The following is a 14,922-nucleotide window of genomic DNA, read 5'->3' on the forward strand; positions in this document are numbered from 1 at the left end:
AAATAAGACAAATAAACTAAGATTGCATACAGCCCCAGATCGACTGGACAGGAAAACCAACCTTCCCTCTCCCCAGGACTTCCTAATGAGAGAAGGATTTCTTATTCTCCTCTCCCTCTAGTGGAAGAGAGCGGGACAGCCTTGCAGTGAAGTCTACTGCACTTAATTTAATTTAATGTTAGTGGCACTGGCGGTTGAATTCAGGGCCTTTGCTCGAGCTACATCCTCAGATCTTTGTTACTTTAAGACAAGGTTTCACTAACTTTCTAAATTTCCCAGGCTGGGCTTGAACTTGAAATCTTCCTAACTCAGCATCCCAGGGTACTAGGATTACAGGTGTGTCCCACAGTTATCTTTAAAAGATAAAGAAGTTCAAGGGAGGATGATGAAAATTGCAGAGTACACGCTTACTTTTAAGTCTTGCTTTCTCAGCTGGATCCAGGGCGGCCACGGGCTCAGAAACTCGGGAGGGCAGGCCTATTCCATTTTTATTCACTGCTCGAACCCGGAATATGTAGGAACGGCCTTCTATTAACCCGGTAACTGGGAAGCGAGCAAACTTCACGGGTGTGTCATTGCACTGAGACCAGCTGTCCGTGCCCACCTCACACCTGGAGGAAAGAGCAGATGGACAGGAAAGTCACACATGACGGCTACATTGATGGCCCCAGGGCTGAGGGCCGGCTCCTGGCCTCAGTCATCTGGTAGCCCAACACCGGGGCGCCCTCCTGAGTACCCACACAGCAGCACCCAGTTCTCAGCAAAGGCGACATCTGTCCTGAATTTCAAAGCAGGCAATTGAGAGGCCCATGTGCTAAGCAAAGAAGTTTGGGGGAAAGGGGGAAGCGGGGAAGGAACCCCCAAATCGTCACGTGGCAGAGGCTTAGAGGAGGACTCCCCTGTCCCCGTATCTCCCTGGCTATGCCCTCCATCTAGCATTAGGCATTTTTTTCTTTGTCTTCCTTAGGCTTTTTCTTTCTAAAACGGCAGGGCTAGCGGGCATGGTGGTGCATGCCTGTTAGCCCAGCACTCGGGAGGCTGAGGCAGAAGGATCGTTGTGAATTCATGGAGAGCAGTCTGGGAGGAGAGGGCAGCATGAATTGCAGAGTGAGACCCTGTGTCAAAAAAGGCAAAAACTAAAATAAAATGACAGTGCTGCTGACATTTTGGCCCTCTGAAAGATAACTGTTTCCCCTGTGGTTTGGAAGACAGCTCTGCGTGTGTCTTACTGCATGGCTGTGATAGTCTATGTGGGTGCCAGGGTGAGAAGGTGACTGTGTTGTGTTTGCTTCTTTAACAGGCAGGGGGATCCTGATCCTGTGTGTGGTGGTCAGCAGCCAGGGGTGGGCAGGGTCATTCCATGGGAGACAGTTTGCCTGGTGCCATTGGCGTGATCAGAGTATGGTGGAGTAGACATGTTAGCATTTGGGAACGCATTGGTTTTATGAGCAGAACCTAGCACGTCTGCTTCACTGCATTCCCCAAGTGCCCCTGTGATTAGAAAGTGAAATCCCCAGTGCGTCTCATGGCGGGGAGTGCCCCGGGGCAGGGCAGAGGCGTAAGGGGCTCTCCCTTCGGCACCACCCCTTTCCATCCCTGCAGATGCAACAGCTTCTCCCTCAACTCTGCACCGCCTCCAGCCCTGCCTCCTGGCCGCTCCCCCTGAGTCTTTTTCATGAACTTCCGGAGCTGCTGTGGGTGGGCTGGGGTCTCGGCAGAGAGCTGGGAGGGCCAGGACAGTCCTGGGGACCACTGTGTCTCCTGGATTCTGCAGACCCACCCCAGGGGCCCAGGGACATTCGCATGTGCTTTCTTTCTAACACTTGTGTGGGCAGGAAGAGAGGCAGAGAGACACCGTGGGTGCAGAAACTCTGCCCGTAGCCAGCTGGGTCTGAGTCCTGGTCCTGCCGCTTCCTGCCCGCGTGACTCTGGGTGGTCAGTGTCTCCTCACCATTGTGCGGTCCTGGGCCCTGCCCTTCTCTCCTGTGACAGTGCCATCCTCCAGGACACAAGGGGCTAGCAGTAGACACACGCAAAGTGTTCACACGCTAGCGGTGTTGGACTCACAGTGGTGCTTAGTAACTGCAGCCACAAAGCAGGCGTTTCTGTTATGACCAAGGGACAAAGACAAAATGCTCTGGTTATTCTTCATCTTTCACTGCTCAGAGTTTGCCAGTCTCTTGGAAATTTGTCAAAGCCGATAGATCAGATACCGAAAAGATCTGGGTAAACCTTCACAATTCTTCTCTACTAAAGGATGCATCCACAGCATTTCATGTGGATGGTTAAATTGTATATAATTTATAAAAATATTTCTAGAGAGGGTCTTGAGCTCGGTGAGCATACATCTACTTACTATTATAAATGTAGGGTTTAATCCACTTTGGTGCAAACCTGGTGTATCAGAGTGACACCTACTATCTATCTCTAGTGGTTTCCATAATCAAAAATAAAAAACAAGAATTAAAGCAATTACTTGAATAGAAACCAAGTCAGAGAACAATGTATTCAGGCTAATGATATCTAAATTTGTTGTCTGTATGTCTGAACAATTGATGTGTAAAACCTGAACTGTAAACAGCAAGAACTTGTAGAAAAGAACATAATTTAATATTATTTTGGTTGTTGGATTTCATATAACTTGAAACCATATCCTGCAACAAAAATAATGTTTTTGTATTCCTGAAGTTAATTACTGACATATGAGGAATACAGACGTTAAATGCATCACATATCAGCTGCTTCATTCCCGAAGGGCCTCCCCTCTTAGGTCTGCAAACTCATGGCCTTCTTGCCAAGTTAGTGACTTCGCATGAGTAGCCCAATTCAGCGTTTATCTTTGGAGTTTAGGTGAACAGCAGGGAGACACACACGTCTCGCCAGCGGTGCGAGTACATGTACGTGTGCACACAGAGAGACAGAACAGAGACAGTGGTGTCTGAACAGAGCCCCACAGGAGAGCTGGGGCACACGTGTCCGGGCAGGGAGAGCAGGCACTAACTTATCAATGAAGTAGCCCAGGATAGGGCTCCCTCCGTCCACGGCCGGCTGCTTCCAGGAGATGATGATGTAGTCTTTGTTGGCTTCCAAGCTCACCACGTCCAAGGGTGTGGCAGGGGCACCTTGGATCTCGGCATCAGCATCTGTGGAGACGCAGGGAGAGCCGGTTACCATGCCGCGCCTGGCCACACAGTGGGTGCATTTTCGGCCCGACTGAACTAACTTAGAATCTTGGGATTTGTTTACTAACAGAGTGGTGTGTGCTTTTCACCTTTGGAGGGAAGAACATTATATGAGAAGAGAGAAAGGACTCTGAGAGCACTGGCCGCGGCTGCCCAAAATGTACCAAAATGAAAGGCGCAGGGAGAGGCCGGTAACTGCGATCAGGTGAGTCACCGGGCCAGCGTGTCTATTCTCAAGGCACCGATTGTACCATGTTACTAATAAATCTCCAAAGCTTTCTGGAGGACAAACAGCCTCTCTGCCACCTTCTGCCCATCTGCAGGCCAGTGGGCACTACCATTTTAGAGAAAAGAAACACCCATTTAACCAAGAGTCAGCCCACCCTGAGGACCCTTGGGAAAAGATCCCTGACATTACTTCCAGGTCTGAGCCGGTTTATCTGAGGTTAGGGAAAGTCCAGGCTAATGCAGGCGACAGAGACCCGCGGCTGTTTATGGAGTGGGATCTGCACAGCTGGATCCATACATCAGGGCTGCTGTTAGAGGGACAGGAAGGGAACTCAAGACCCCATGAGCCACCTTTTAAGACTGGAGGCAGCGTCCCTCGGGCAGGGCTCCCATTTCCTCCTGGTAACTGACTGACACCTCGCACACGGGGTTAGCAGGAGAGGCTGGGTACATGGGGCTGCTGTCCTGGAGGGAGACACCCTCGCCGACTGGACACACATACCACCTTTCCTTGTGATCTATGCATCTGCAATGTTTATGAGGTCACATGGCAGAAATAGCTGCCAACCTGGGAATGAAATAGCTTTGATAACTGGGAAAAGCCCAGCATTACTTTTTCTTTTTTTCTTCATTATTCCCAGGGATTGAATCTATGCACTGAGCTATCTCCTCAGTCCTTTTTAATTTTTCTTTTTAAATTTTTTTAAATTGTTGAGACAGGGTCTCACCTAGCTGCTAATTTGCCCTGGCAGGACTTGAACTCACAGTCCTCCTGCCTCAGCCTCCCGAGGTGTGGGCAAATCTCTCCTTCAAATAGACTCTGGAAAGACGTAACTGAATCACTGTGCCTGAAGCTGAACGCAGAACCCTGGAGCGCGAGGGGGTAGGAGATAAACATTTGGGTGCAAAGACCCCTGTGCTTCCCGACTCTGACTCCGGGAGCCCTGGACAGGGCGCGTGGGGCCGCTGGGGGTGAGAGTAGAGCGCCGGAGTGCAGGTGCGCATCTGGGTCGATCTGCCCAGGCAGCAGAATAGGTTGGCTAGAAAGCCACTCGGCCCCCAGGGGACAGGGTCCCTCTCACTGGTCTTTTGTTACAGGCCTGCAACAAACCACAGCACCCCCAAAAGCAGTCTGGGGGAGGCTGTCAGCTGACAGGCTGTGCGTCTTTCTAGGATGGCGGGGTCAAGTATAACAGAGCCTGGGGGACAAGCGGCACCAGGGGGCCACCTCCCAAGGTCTTTATAATGTGGTCTGGACCCGCCTCGTAGGGGTGGGCTCCGCAGTCTTTCGAATACCCAGCTGCATTCATGAGTGCATTCATTCATTTGCTTGTTAGTCTTCTAGGTACTAACACAGAAGTTAAAAAACAAGGCTCTTTCCTTGTCCCAAGAAGGTACAGTACAGCGGGGAAAACGGGACACTGGGAAGGACAAGAACACAACCGTGGCCGCTGGACAGGGAACCTGCCTACCAGCGAGGGCTCCTGGGCGCCAGCCCCCGCCCTGCGCAGGCGCAGTAGCACTCAGCCGCAAGAGGACGGCCCTTTGCGCAACCCGGCTATTGTGGGTACAGTTAATAGCATCAAAGATGACCTGTTTATATCCTGAGCTCTGCACAGACTACTCTTCACTTTTTTCAAAATATAATTCTATTGCCTTCATTATAAAAATAGTGCATGGACATAAAATACAGGACAACAACGTTTAACTCTTTTCATTGTATAACACCGAGATTACCACTACTAACAAGCCTTTCTAGATTTCCTCCTTACACTTATCAACTCAGAAATGATTATTTTAAAAATAAAATGGGGCCGAGCTCTATGAAAACTGTTTTCTTGATACACTTCCGTATATATCAATTACATATGTATGTGTCCTTAGTTTTCACTGCTTTGCAGTATTCCGTTGTTATTATGGAGTGCTTGGATACTTTATTACATAAAGCACACACTTATATTTAATATTTCCCATCAATAAATACACATATATAAATATACTTTATTTTACCACTCTCGTGTTAGTAGATACCTAGATGTTTTTATTTTCCCCAATAGGAATATTGTTTCTTCTCTGCCTACTGTGTCATTTGTCTTTGTGTCTCCATGTGAGTGTGTATGCATGGGTTTATGTGCTCGTATTTGCAGGGGTAACAGGAAAGAATATAGTACACAGCAAAATGGTAGCATTGGGTCCTCTGGATGGTAGGTGTAGGGATGGCTTTGCTTTTGATTTTTTTTTGGCTTATGTACATCATCTGTATCTCCACAATGAATACATAATATCTATGTAATAAGGCCCTGGCCAAATATGTACAGCTCTGCAATGTCACTGCGCTTTGCACTAAAGGCTGGCTTCTCTCCCTCCAGCAGTATCTGACGGCCAGGACACTTCTGTGGGAGGGACAGCCCCATGCTGTGTGCATCCGTGTGTCTCTAGCAGCTTCTGGTCTGTGGCAGGATTCATTTACCATGTACTCTATATGAGTGTGGTGCAGACTGCTGGGTGTCCTCTCAGGACAGGGGACACACTGGTCACCTGCCGCTGGCACCCTGGGGAGGTACATGTGTTTGTGCTCTGCAAGCAGATGCGACTGGCCAGCTCTCTCACTGCCCTTCCTTTCCTCTCTGGAGACACATGTGGGAGAGTGACTCGGCACCACAGGGCACGGGAAGTAAGGGGATCTGGGATGCTGCCCTGCCACATTCAGCAGAGGCCGCCTCTGCCAGACAAGCAGCAACAAATTCTCTGCTGCCTGGAGTCTCCGGGGTCACCTCTGAGGCCTGCTTCTCCTGGGAGTGAATATTCCCCCTCCAGGTCATCTGAACACCACTCCGAATGTTTTTTTTCATCATTGCCAGACCCGTTCAGAAAGGTTAATCTGGCTTTGCTGTTACAAATGCAGCTGGATGTTCTGCTGTCTGCCTATGGGCTCTTACCTCGGACAAAGACATAGGCGCTGTACTGCTCGTAATAGTCTCCCATCCGCACACGGATCGTGTAGAGGCCTTCGTCTTCCTTGTTGAGGTGGGAAAACGTCAGGGTTGCCCGGTCGCCGCTCCAGTGAGTTTGCACCCACTTCGATGGAGAGACAGGCTCCCCTGGGAAGAAAAGATTTTTCCGTGCTGTATCATCTGCTCTTGTTTCTCCTTTTCTGCATTGAAAATGACCTAGTAGCGGAGGTCTCTAGAGCTTTGAGCTCTTCCTTCAGATGTGCAGTGGTACCTGGCCTCAAGAACTTAATGTGTTCCATGATTCTTTTTTTTTTTTTTTTTTTTTTGACACAGGGTTTTGTTATGTGGTTGAGGCTGGCCTAATCTCACTATGTAGCCCAAGCTGGCCTCAAACTCTCAGTGACCCTCCTGCCTCAGCCTCCCAAGTGCTGGGATAACCGGCATGCACTGCCTTGGCTTATTCCGTTCAGGAGGAGATGGCATGTTTGGGTTTGTGCAGGAAAGATGGCCACGGCCACATCTGCCACCTGAGACAGAGTTGGCAAGCAAAAACAAAACTTTGCCAAACACTTCTGTTTGTAAACCAAATTGTCCACAAATAAAAGCTTCTGTGAACTGAGGTGCCACTGTATATTTGTAAAAGTACCGGACAGAAGTGAGAAGCCATGTGACAGATGCTTCATTTCTAGGGCCAGTGCAGAATTAATTACAAAGCCCTTTGTCCAAAATGCAGAGAGAAAATGCAGTTAAAGGCACCAAAGTATAAGGTTTTTTTTCTTTAAAATGTTTTATAATTCATGAAGCCTACTAGAGGGAATACAGACTGCAAAAACAATGTTTATGCTGTAAGTTTATATACAATAAGTAATAGTACTTTAACTACATACTATCTTGATTGATAAACAATTCTAGCTTGCTCCTTACAAATTTATTAGGACCTCAAAATTTATATTTTGAGCAACTTCATTTTAAATCAATATCATCAAAAGTAATGCTAGCCACTCTACAAACCTAAGTGTACCTTAAAATGTTGATAATTCTTATTTAAACAAAGATCTTTCTGCTGACATAGCTATTACTGAGGCTGTAAACGTGTTACAATAGATTATGACAATGTTGGATTAACATTGTATTTCGAAGTCTACATTTTATATGCTCTAGAACTGATGATTGTGGAGGAAGAATATTTCTAAAAAGATTTAACTCCATACACAGTAGAGTTATGTCTGAATTTTATTATAAATATAAATTTACACAATTCCATTTCAGTGTTTCTCCTGACATGTATTCTAACTTATGGAGCTCATACTAGAAACCAAAAATGATTTATAATTTGCCTATAATTTAACATATCTGCTTATACTTTCTATCACCATATACTGGATAACAAATAAATACTAATTTTTTTTTTTTTGAGACATAATCTTGCTATGTAGTTCAAGTCATCCTTGACCTCACCTCACTGTGGCCCAGGCTGGCCTGAAGCTCAGCTTGATCTTCCTGCTGCAGCCTCCCAAGTGCTGGGATTATAGACATGTGCCGCTAACATTAACTTTAAAACTGTCCTCCTGTCCACAACTGTTTCATCCAAGGCTTCAAATAAAAGTCAAGTTCTTTTCATCGAATCTTACAAATTTTAAATTCAATTTCTAAGCCTCAAAACCAGAGTTCTGAACTCTGGAGAGCCTAGCTCCTGGCGTGCTTGGCCTGCAGCGTCTGCACGTGGCTTTTGGTGTGACATTTAACTGACAAAGTCACAGGCTGCCACAGTTCCTGTCTCAGCACTGAGGGTCCCAAGCTGCGCAGATCCCAGGAGGTGACTGTGGAGCAGGGGTGGGGGAACAGCAATCCCTTCCCCCGCTCTGCAGGGGCCACAGCCACAGCCACAGCCAGCGCTGTGCTGCTGGTGGTGCTGCTGGCGGTCCAATTTCAGTCAAGGCCAGGTGCTGATCTCAGCCTACTGTGAACCCTAGGTGTCTCCTCCCCTCCCCTCCCCCTCCCTCGCTGGTACCTACCCACCGCCCCCTCCTCCACCTCCTCCGTATACATGGTAGTACCCCCCCCCACACGTTCAAAAGCAAAGTGATGAGGAACCTCAGGGTGGTGGCTGTGCGTTAAATCAGGCTCCAGTCCCCTTCCAGACCCTGCATTTCACATGCCCAGAAAAGTAACTGGAGATGTATAGTTAGTATATTCTGCATTCAAAATACACACCCTGCCTGACACCGCTTAAGACACAGAGTGCCTGCTGTATGATATGCCATTTGATTTGATTTTTTTTGTATACCAGGGATTGAACTCAACCTCACGCTTGCCAGGCAGGCACTTATGCCACTGCGCTAAATCCTCGCCCTCCATGCCATTTTATAAGGGTAGCTCTACATTTCAAAATTGTGCAGAGCATTTGACACATTAAAACAAAATTGCTAAGGTCTGACTCCTCTTCTTACTCTGCTGGTTAATTAGTATCAGGATTTACAGTTTCATATAGTACTTGTATTTCTAAAGTTCCATGCAATTTTTACAGTATAAATGGTAAGTCTATCAGGGAAAGTATTTTAACAAAAATTAAATTACAAAGTGAATATTCATTTTTGGGGGGTAATTCTACTTATTCGGTGATAAAAAAAAAAAAAAACTCCACGAACATATTATTATTTTGAGACAGAGTCTCTTATTCAGTTCAGGCTGGCCTTAGGCTCACTTTGTAGACCAGGCTGGTCTCGAATTCACAACAATCTTCCTGCCTCCGCCTCCCAAATGCTGGGATTACAGGAGTGCCTCACTATGCCTGGCTCATAAACTTATTAAAGTGTTGCTACTTTAAAGTCTCATTTTTCAACAGCTCTGCACTCCAGCGGCTGCACTTAAAAATCCAAGCAAGGTTTGTGACAAAGACTCACCATTCCTGTACCACTGGATTTCTGGCTGGAAACGCTTGATTTCAGGAGTGATGACCACGCGGCAGCCGAGACTCATCGTCTCTCTCTCTCTCCCAAAGGACACATCAAACTTGTCATCAAAGTGGATCTCAAACTTGGCTGCGTAGCCATACGGGGTCACGGCGACTGATTACGGCCAAAACAAATATCAGAGATTTATTTCTTCTTTCATCAAAGAGCCACAGCATTTTAAATAGCACAGGCAGAAAGCATTGCCACAGAGAAGTAAACAAAAGTTTTATCAGGGTAAAAATAAAGTTCTATGTAAGAACTACGTAGAACACGCATGTTTCATTTGTGTGAGTACATGTATGTTTCATTGCTTGCTTCATTGATCATATGATCTAACTGCTTATTTTAATATTGCAATAAATAGAATCAAAGGGTTAGGTTTAATAACTAAAAGTACAAATTAATCCCACAGTTAGCCCACATTTGTTCAGCTGCAGTATCCTTGCCTTTTAATTTAGATTGTCAGTTACCTTAAGATCTACTGCTTATCCTCTTGAGACAAAATAGTTATATCAACTCCTGTTAAAAATAGTCTTTCAGTAAGAGAAGAGACTTCATTTAAAATTTTATTTAAAATCCCAGTAAGAGAAAATGGAAAAGTTTAAAATGTTGTAACTTGAAAGTAATTATCCTCAGAGACATCTTAGTTATGTAATAAATGCCTGTATCATTGACTTGTCTAGGTTTTCTTTCCTTCTTTTTCAGAAGGAGGTTAGGAAAGAAATGACTATTGCTGGTGAGTCTTTAAATGCCAAGTCTTCATACGTGATATGTCATTGACTTTTTTTTTTTGTACTGGGGACTGAACTCACAACCTTGAGCTTGCCAGGCAAGTACTTGTGCCGCTGAGCTGAACTCCTGGCCCCAGTTGATTCTTGCATCTTGACAGAACAGATCTGGGCCTTTTCTGTCTTCATAAGAGATGCAAAAACTCTGATGGTAAGATAGCACCCAGGCTTTGCAGGCAGCATTAAAATTCAAGTCCTAAGTGGCCAACTCCTAACCTAGCACCCTTCTCTTTATGCTTAGTCTGTTTTCTGAAGGCCTTATGATGGTATCTTGAAAATGCAAGTTATTTAGATCAGCTTGCCAAGTGTTGTTCCATGTATTTAGTAGCTGTCAACTCTGCCAAGATGCAGAATCATCCCACCAGGCAAGGATCACGATCGTCTCTATTTTACGGAAGAGGAAAGTGATGCCAGGGTGGCCAAGGTGCTGTCTACCTTCCTCCCCAACAGAGCCAGGTTTACAGGGCTGTTTGCTCCCAGCCAGTGCATTGCAGGACCTGCATTGTGTTCCCACTCATTGCTACGAGGTGGTAGTTCTTTGGAGCCTCTCTGCCATCTGCCTCGTTTCTGTGGGATAAGTCCCCCCCCACACACACACACCCTCAGAGACGCCGTTGCCTTGGGAGCAGAGGAGGGGTTTAGGCAGGCCCTGCAGTGACCCCAAAGTTCTAGGCCCTCTGGAAACATAGCGGGCTCTGACTTCTGGGTTCTTTGCATCTCTGAGATTCGGCTGCATTGTCCAGGGTGGTTTTAGGGTTCACATGGAACCTCGCTTACTCAACCCTTGATCTTGGGACAAACGGTTTGGGGCAGGGCGAGGAAATCAGTGGATTCCTCCTACATCACACCCTTTAGAATGGTTTTCAGCTTTTCCCATGGCTGAAAACAATCACAAGGAAAAGACAGCACCGTGACAGTTACTGAGCACAAGGAAAGCTTCCCAGCCACAGCCACGCTTGCTGCCCAGACTGGCTGCTTCTGCATTTCAGCAGCAGAGCTGAGCAGCTGTCACCCAGACGGTGCAGCCCACAAAGCCAAAAATATTTACTGTCTAGTTCCTCACAACTCCTGCTTAAACTACAGTTTAGAATTAAGAAGGCTGGGCTCCAAGCCCCCAGCTACCAGTGTGTGGGGGCTCGCCCGGCTATTTAACCTCCAAACTGCTTCCCTATCTGCCTGGTGCAGAAGTAGTTCCGATAAAAGCTTTATAAGATACTGTTGAGCCTCAAATGAATCAACGCATGTGAAAACACCTTTGCATGATGTGGAGAGCAGCAGATCGACGTGGAACTGCTGGAACAAAACCGAGTTTGGGGAGGTTTGTCCTTGTCTACCAGCCTGTTACAGCTACCGGAAACCACAGCAATCACATGGCCATGGGGATAACTAGCAGCTGAATGCAACAACACGGCCCTCTGCGTTCTGCTAGAAACAACTGTGTGTCAGTCAAGGCTCTGGCAGCCTCTGAGCAGTGAGTGGGGAAAGCTGGGTCGTCAGCCCCCACAGGAAGGGGAGTGAAGGGAGAAGCACAGAGAGTAACACGGCCACGAAGGTGAACAGGACATGTTCAGAGGACACACAGGCCAGGCCATCACTCTGCCCGGGGGTGCATCATGAGCTTCTCAACTGGATCCAGAGAGGCTTAAAAGAAAAGCATTTGCCATCTTTAGCCTATCCCATCGTGGCTTTCATCATACACAGAGCAATGAGACTGCGTTAGAGAACAGTGACCAAAGAATCGAAAGAACAAAATGAAAGATCCACCATAAAACCATGTGAGCCTCTGTGGTGACAGCATGTTGTGCATAGAACAGGCATTTCAGCAGCACAGAACTGCTTAGGCCGTGTTTCCATGGAGACAGGAGGACGCTGCCCAGCAACCTCCCAGTGGAACTTACAGCTTGGGGGCATGGTGGCATGGTGTGAGCGCATTTCGTCCAACTCTCCCTTGTACCCTAGGGCAGAAACAGAGACACAGGAGATGCTTCACGATCCATGGATGGAGTCCCCAGCCGTGGGAAGAGGATTGTAAAAGCCACTTTGAGCAGAACGAAGCAGGCAAACCTACTCTTTACTACGACTGACGCGTAGGCTGAAAGCTCGCCTTGGACATTCATCGCCGAGGCCCGGTACTGAGCTGTGTCTTCGAAGTCACATCTGAAAGGACACGTGGGAATGAGTGGCCGTCAGGGCTGATGGCTCTTCAGGTCTCTGGCAGTTCTGCTGGGGACACTTTGCTAACACCGCACCCTGTACCCCAGTGGCTCCTAGGGACGCTGGCTGAAGCCTCTGTCTCTGAGCTGGTGCCCCAGGACGTTACACAGTGCTGCCCACACGGCGGCCGCAGAGAAGGAGGAGAACATCTGTGCCCCACTGTAACCTGAGTCCAGGTGTTCATTGGAGTTTCCAAATAAATAAAGACCCAGAATCGGCCAATCGCTCGGCATGTAAATTACAGGGTGAGCAATGTTAGGAAGGCTCGTCTGCAGCTGTGTGGGGAGGAGGCAAGGTCCAGCCAGGTTCCCTGGCCTGCAGGTATGCTGGAGGGTGTGGCCTCCTGGCTGTTCTGCTCTCTGCAGGACTTTCAGCCCTGGGACTGTGGCACAGGGTGACAGGCAAGAGAACAAAGCAGCTCCTTCCTTAGGAGTCTCACAGCCCTCGTGAGCCAGGCTGGTTTAATGTGCGATTCTGTGCTCTGGTCTCAGAACGGAAGTGTGTTATTCACACTTCAACTCTACTCACGTTCGGCCATGCTTGGAGTTTCTGCCCAAAGCATAGCACAAAGCCCTATTCCTGTGAATGACGTCACCCAGAAACTGGAATGCCTGGTGACATGGGACCAGGGAGGGAAGGAGCTCACACAGAGAGGCACCGGCTGAGTTTTCAAAGCATCACAGCAGCTCTCTGTTCTTCCAATGTCTCTTTTCATTGGTATAAACTGGTTTCTCTCTAGCCCTTTAAGGACATCCTTGGGGCCCCAGGAAGGCAACTGCAGTGTCCTTTTCCATCTTTAATTTTGGAAGCAGCCACACACTTGCGGCTGTCCTGGGAAAATACTCACTTGCTGAAGCCGTGAGACTTCGGAGCAGGGTCAGCCTTTGGCGAATGTCACAGGGCCCAGAGCTCTGTGTGAGAGGGCACCTGGAGCAGAAGGCTGTCACTCTGAGAATGGGGTGACCTTTCTGCACACTGTGGTTTCATCTGAACTGAATGTGATAGAAGCTTGTTTACTGCTTTGAGTCACATACCCGAGTTTGGATTTTAAACCCATCTTGGAGATGTAACAAGTTTGAGGGCTTGGGGTTTTCTGTTTTGTTTTGTTTTTTGAGACAGGATCTCATTACAGTTCAGGCTGTCCTTAAGGGCACTACGTAGCCCAGGTTGGTCTCGAACTCATGGCAATTTTCCTGTCTCAGACCCTGAGCGTGGAGTTACAAGTATTTGCCACCATTCCAGGCTTTTTGTTGTTGTGGTTTGGGGTTTTTGTTTTTGTTTGTTTATTTTATTTATTTATTTATTTTTTTGTCTTTTTCATTTTTATCGGTACCAGGGACCAAACTCACGACTGCCTGCTTACAAAGCAGGCGCTCATGCTGCTGAGCTAAATCCCCAGCCCTTGTTTGTTTATTTTTAAGACAAGGTCTCACAGCGTAGTTCAGGCTGGTCTCAGGCCCCTAGTGATCCTCCTGTCTCAGCCTCCTGAGTGCTGGGATTATAGGCATGCACCACCATGTCTGGCTTTGTGCTTAGAAATTTTGATGTGGATTGTATTTTCAAATATTGCTTGGGAATTTGTGGGGCTGGGGATATAGCTCAGCAGCATAGGGTCTGCCTGGCAAGTGCAAGGTTGTGAGTTCAATTCCTGGTCCCAAAAAAATAATAATTTTTAATAAAAGAAATTTGCTTTACCCTAAAATATTCCAATGTCTGTGCCTGCCTCTGACTCATAGACTGACAAGGTGCACAGCCTTCCCCTATTCCTGGGGAGCTGAAGGAAAGAATACTTCAAGCTCAGCCACCATGCAGTGCCACCCAAATTGTCTCTGTGGCCTTTGTTAATTAAAAGCAAGAGGACTCGGATTTGCAGCTCTGGAAGGGTGACCAACTAGAAATGCCTACTTATGCAACTTACTTTCTTACTGAGGTCTAAGAAAAATTCTCAAGTATTAAAGGGAGATTTAAAGACAAAAATGAATTTTTCTTTCTTGCTTTGAGAGGTGGCGTGGGTGAGGATGAATCACACTGGCTCCTGACAGATGCGCCAAGAGGAGAAAGGTACTCGACTGTGATTGTCCCTGCGGTGTGCAGGCTGCCTTGGGAGGGGAGGGGGCTGGCTGTCAGCCGAGTGATTGTGGGTGACACACACAAACACGATGTCATCTTACTCAGTGATCTCCAGAGTGTGTATTCCATATCGACTTCCAATGATATACTTTCCGGGGCTGGCATGGACATTTATTGGTACCTGGTTTTTGTACCTGTAAGACAAGGGAGACGAAATGAAGTAGGCTGAAGGGCACACAACTTCATGATTAGACACACACTCAGGGCTGCTCACGTCCCTGCAGATGCATCTTCTGTAAGTGGACTCTGAGGGTGTTGGCCGCAGCTATCTGATTGATGCCCATCATATTAGCTTAAATTAGATGTACTCTTGGACAATAAAATCCCTTGTCCAAGTGCTTTCCATCTTCCACAAAATTACATGAAAAACATGGACTAGTCACAAAAGTATAAATGAATCCCATGCACTTCGTTGTGAAAATAGCTAGTTACTAAATTGTACGTAGGCCAGGTGTGGCAGTACATGCCTGTA

The 14,922-nt window shown here is 47.3% G+C and overlaps 1 protein-coding gene and 1 long non-coding RNA gene across 4 annotated transcripts in view; one reads left to right on the forward strand and one right to left on the reverse strand.

Annotated features, from left to right (window-relative positions):
• Nucleotides 1-14,922, reverse strand: part of Myom1 (myomesin 1) — a 114,184-nt gene that overhangs the window by 66,640 nt on the left and 32,622 nt on the right. For both annotated transcript variants that reach the window (XM_063231903.1, XM_013146700.2), the window contains exons 6-12: nt 14,492-14,584; nt 12,175-12,263; nt 12,005-12,061; nt 9,268-9,432; nt 6,350-6,511; nt 3,002-3,143; nt 412-611 (exon numbers count right to left, since the gene is read on the reverse strand). In XM_063231903.1, coding sequence (XP_063087973.1) covers nt 412-611; nt 3,002-3,143; nt 6,350-6,511; nt 9,268-9,432; nt 12,005-12,061; nt 12,175-12,263; nt 14,492-14,584 — 908 coding nt within the window. The remainder of the gene's footprint in view (nt 1-411; nt 612-3,001; nt 3,144-6,349; nt 6,512-9,267; nt 9,433-12,004; nt 12,062-12,174; nt 12,264-14,491; nt 14,585-14,922) is intronic.
• Nucleotides 3,142-9,580, forward strand: LOC134471829 (uncharacterized). Of its 2 annotated transcripts, none has more exons than XR_010041520.1 (2): nt 3,142-3,387; nt 9,210-9,580. It is a non-coding gene; the product is annotated as an uncharacterized LOC134471829 (long non-coding RNA). The 2 variants fall into 2 exon arrangements; XR_010041521.1 differs by lacking the exon at nt 9,210-9,580 and adding an exon at nt 4,748-5,240.

The sequence above is a fragment of the Cavia porcellus genome, unplaced genomic scaffold (genome assembly GCF_034190915.1).
Source record: "Cavia porcellus strain 051 isolate PalLab524CR breed Dunkin Hartley unplaced genomic scaffold, mCavPor4.1 scaffold_20, whole genome shotgun sequence".
Taxonomy (NCBI): Eukaryota; Metazoa; Chordata; class Mammalia; order Rodentia; family Caviidae; genus Cavia; species Cavia porcellus.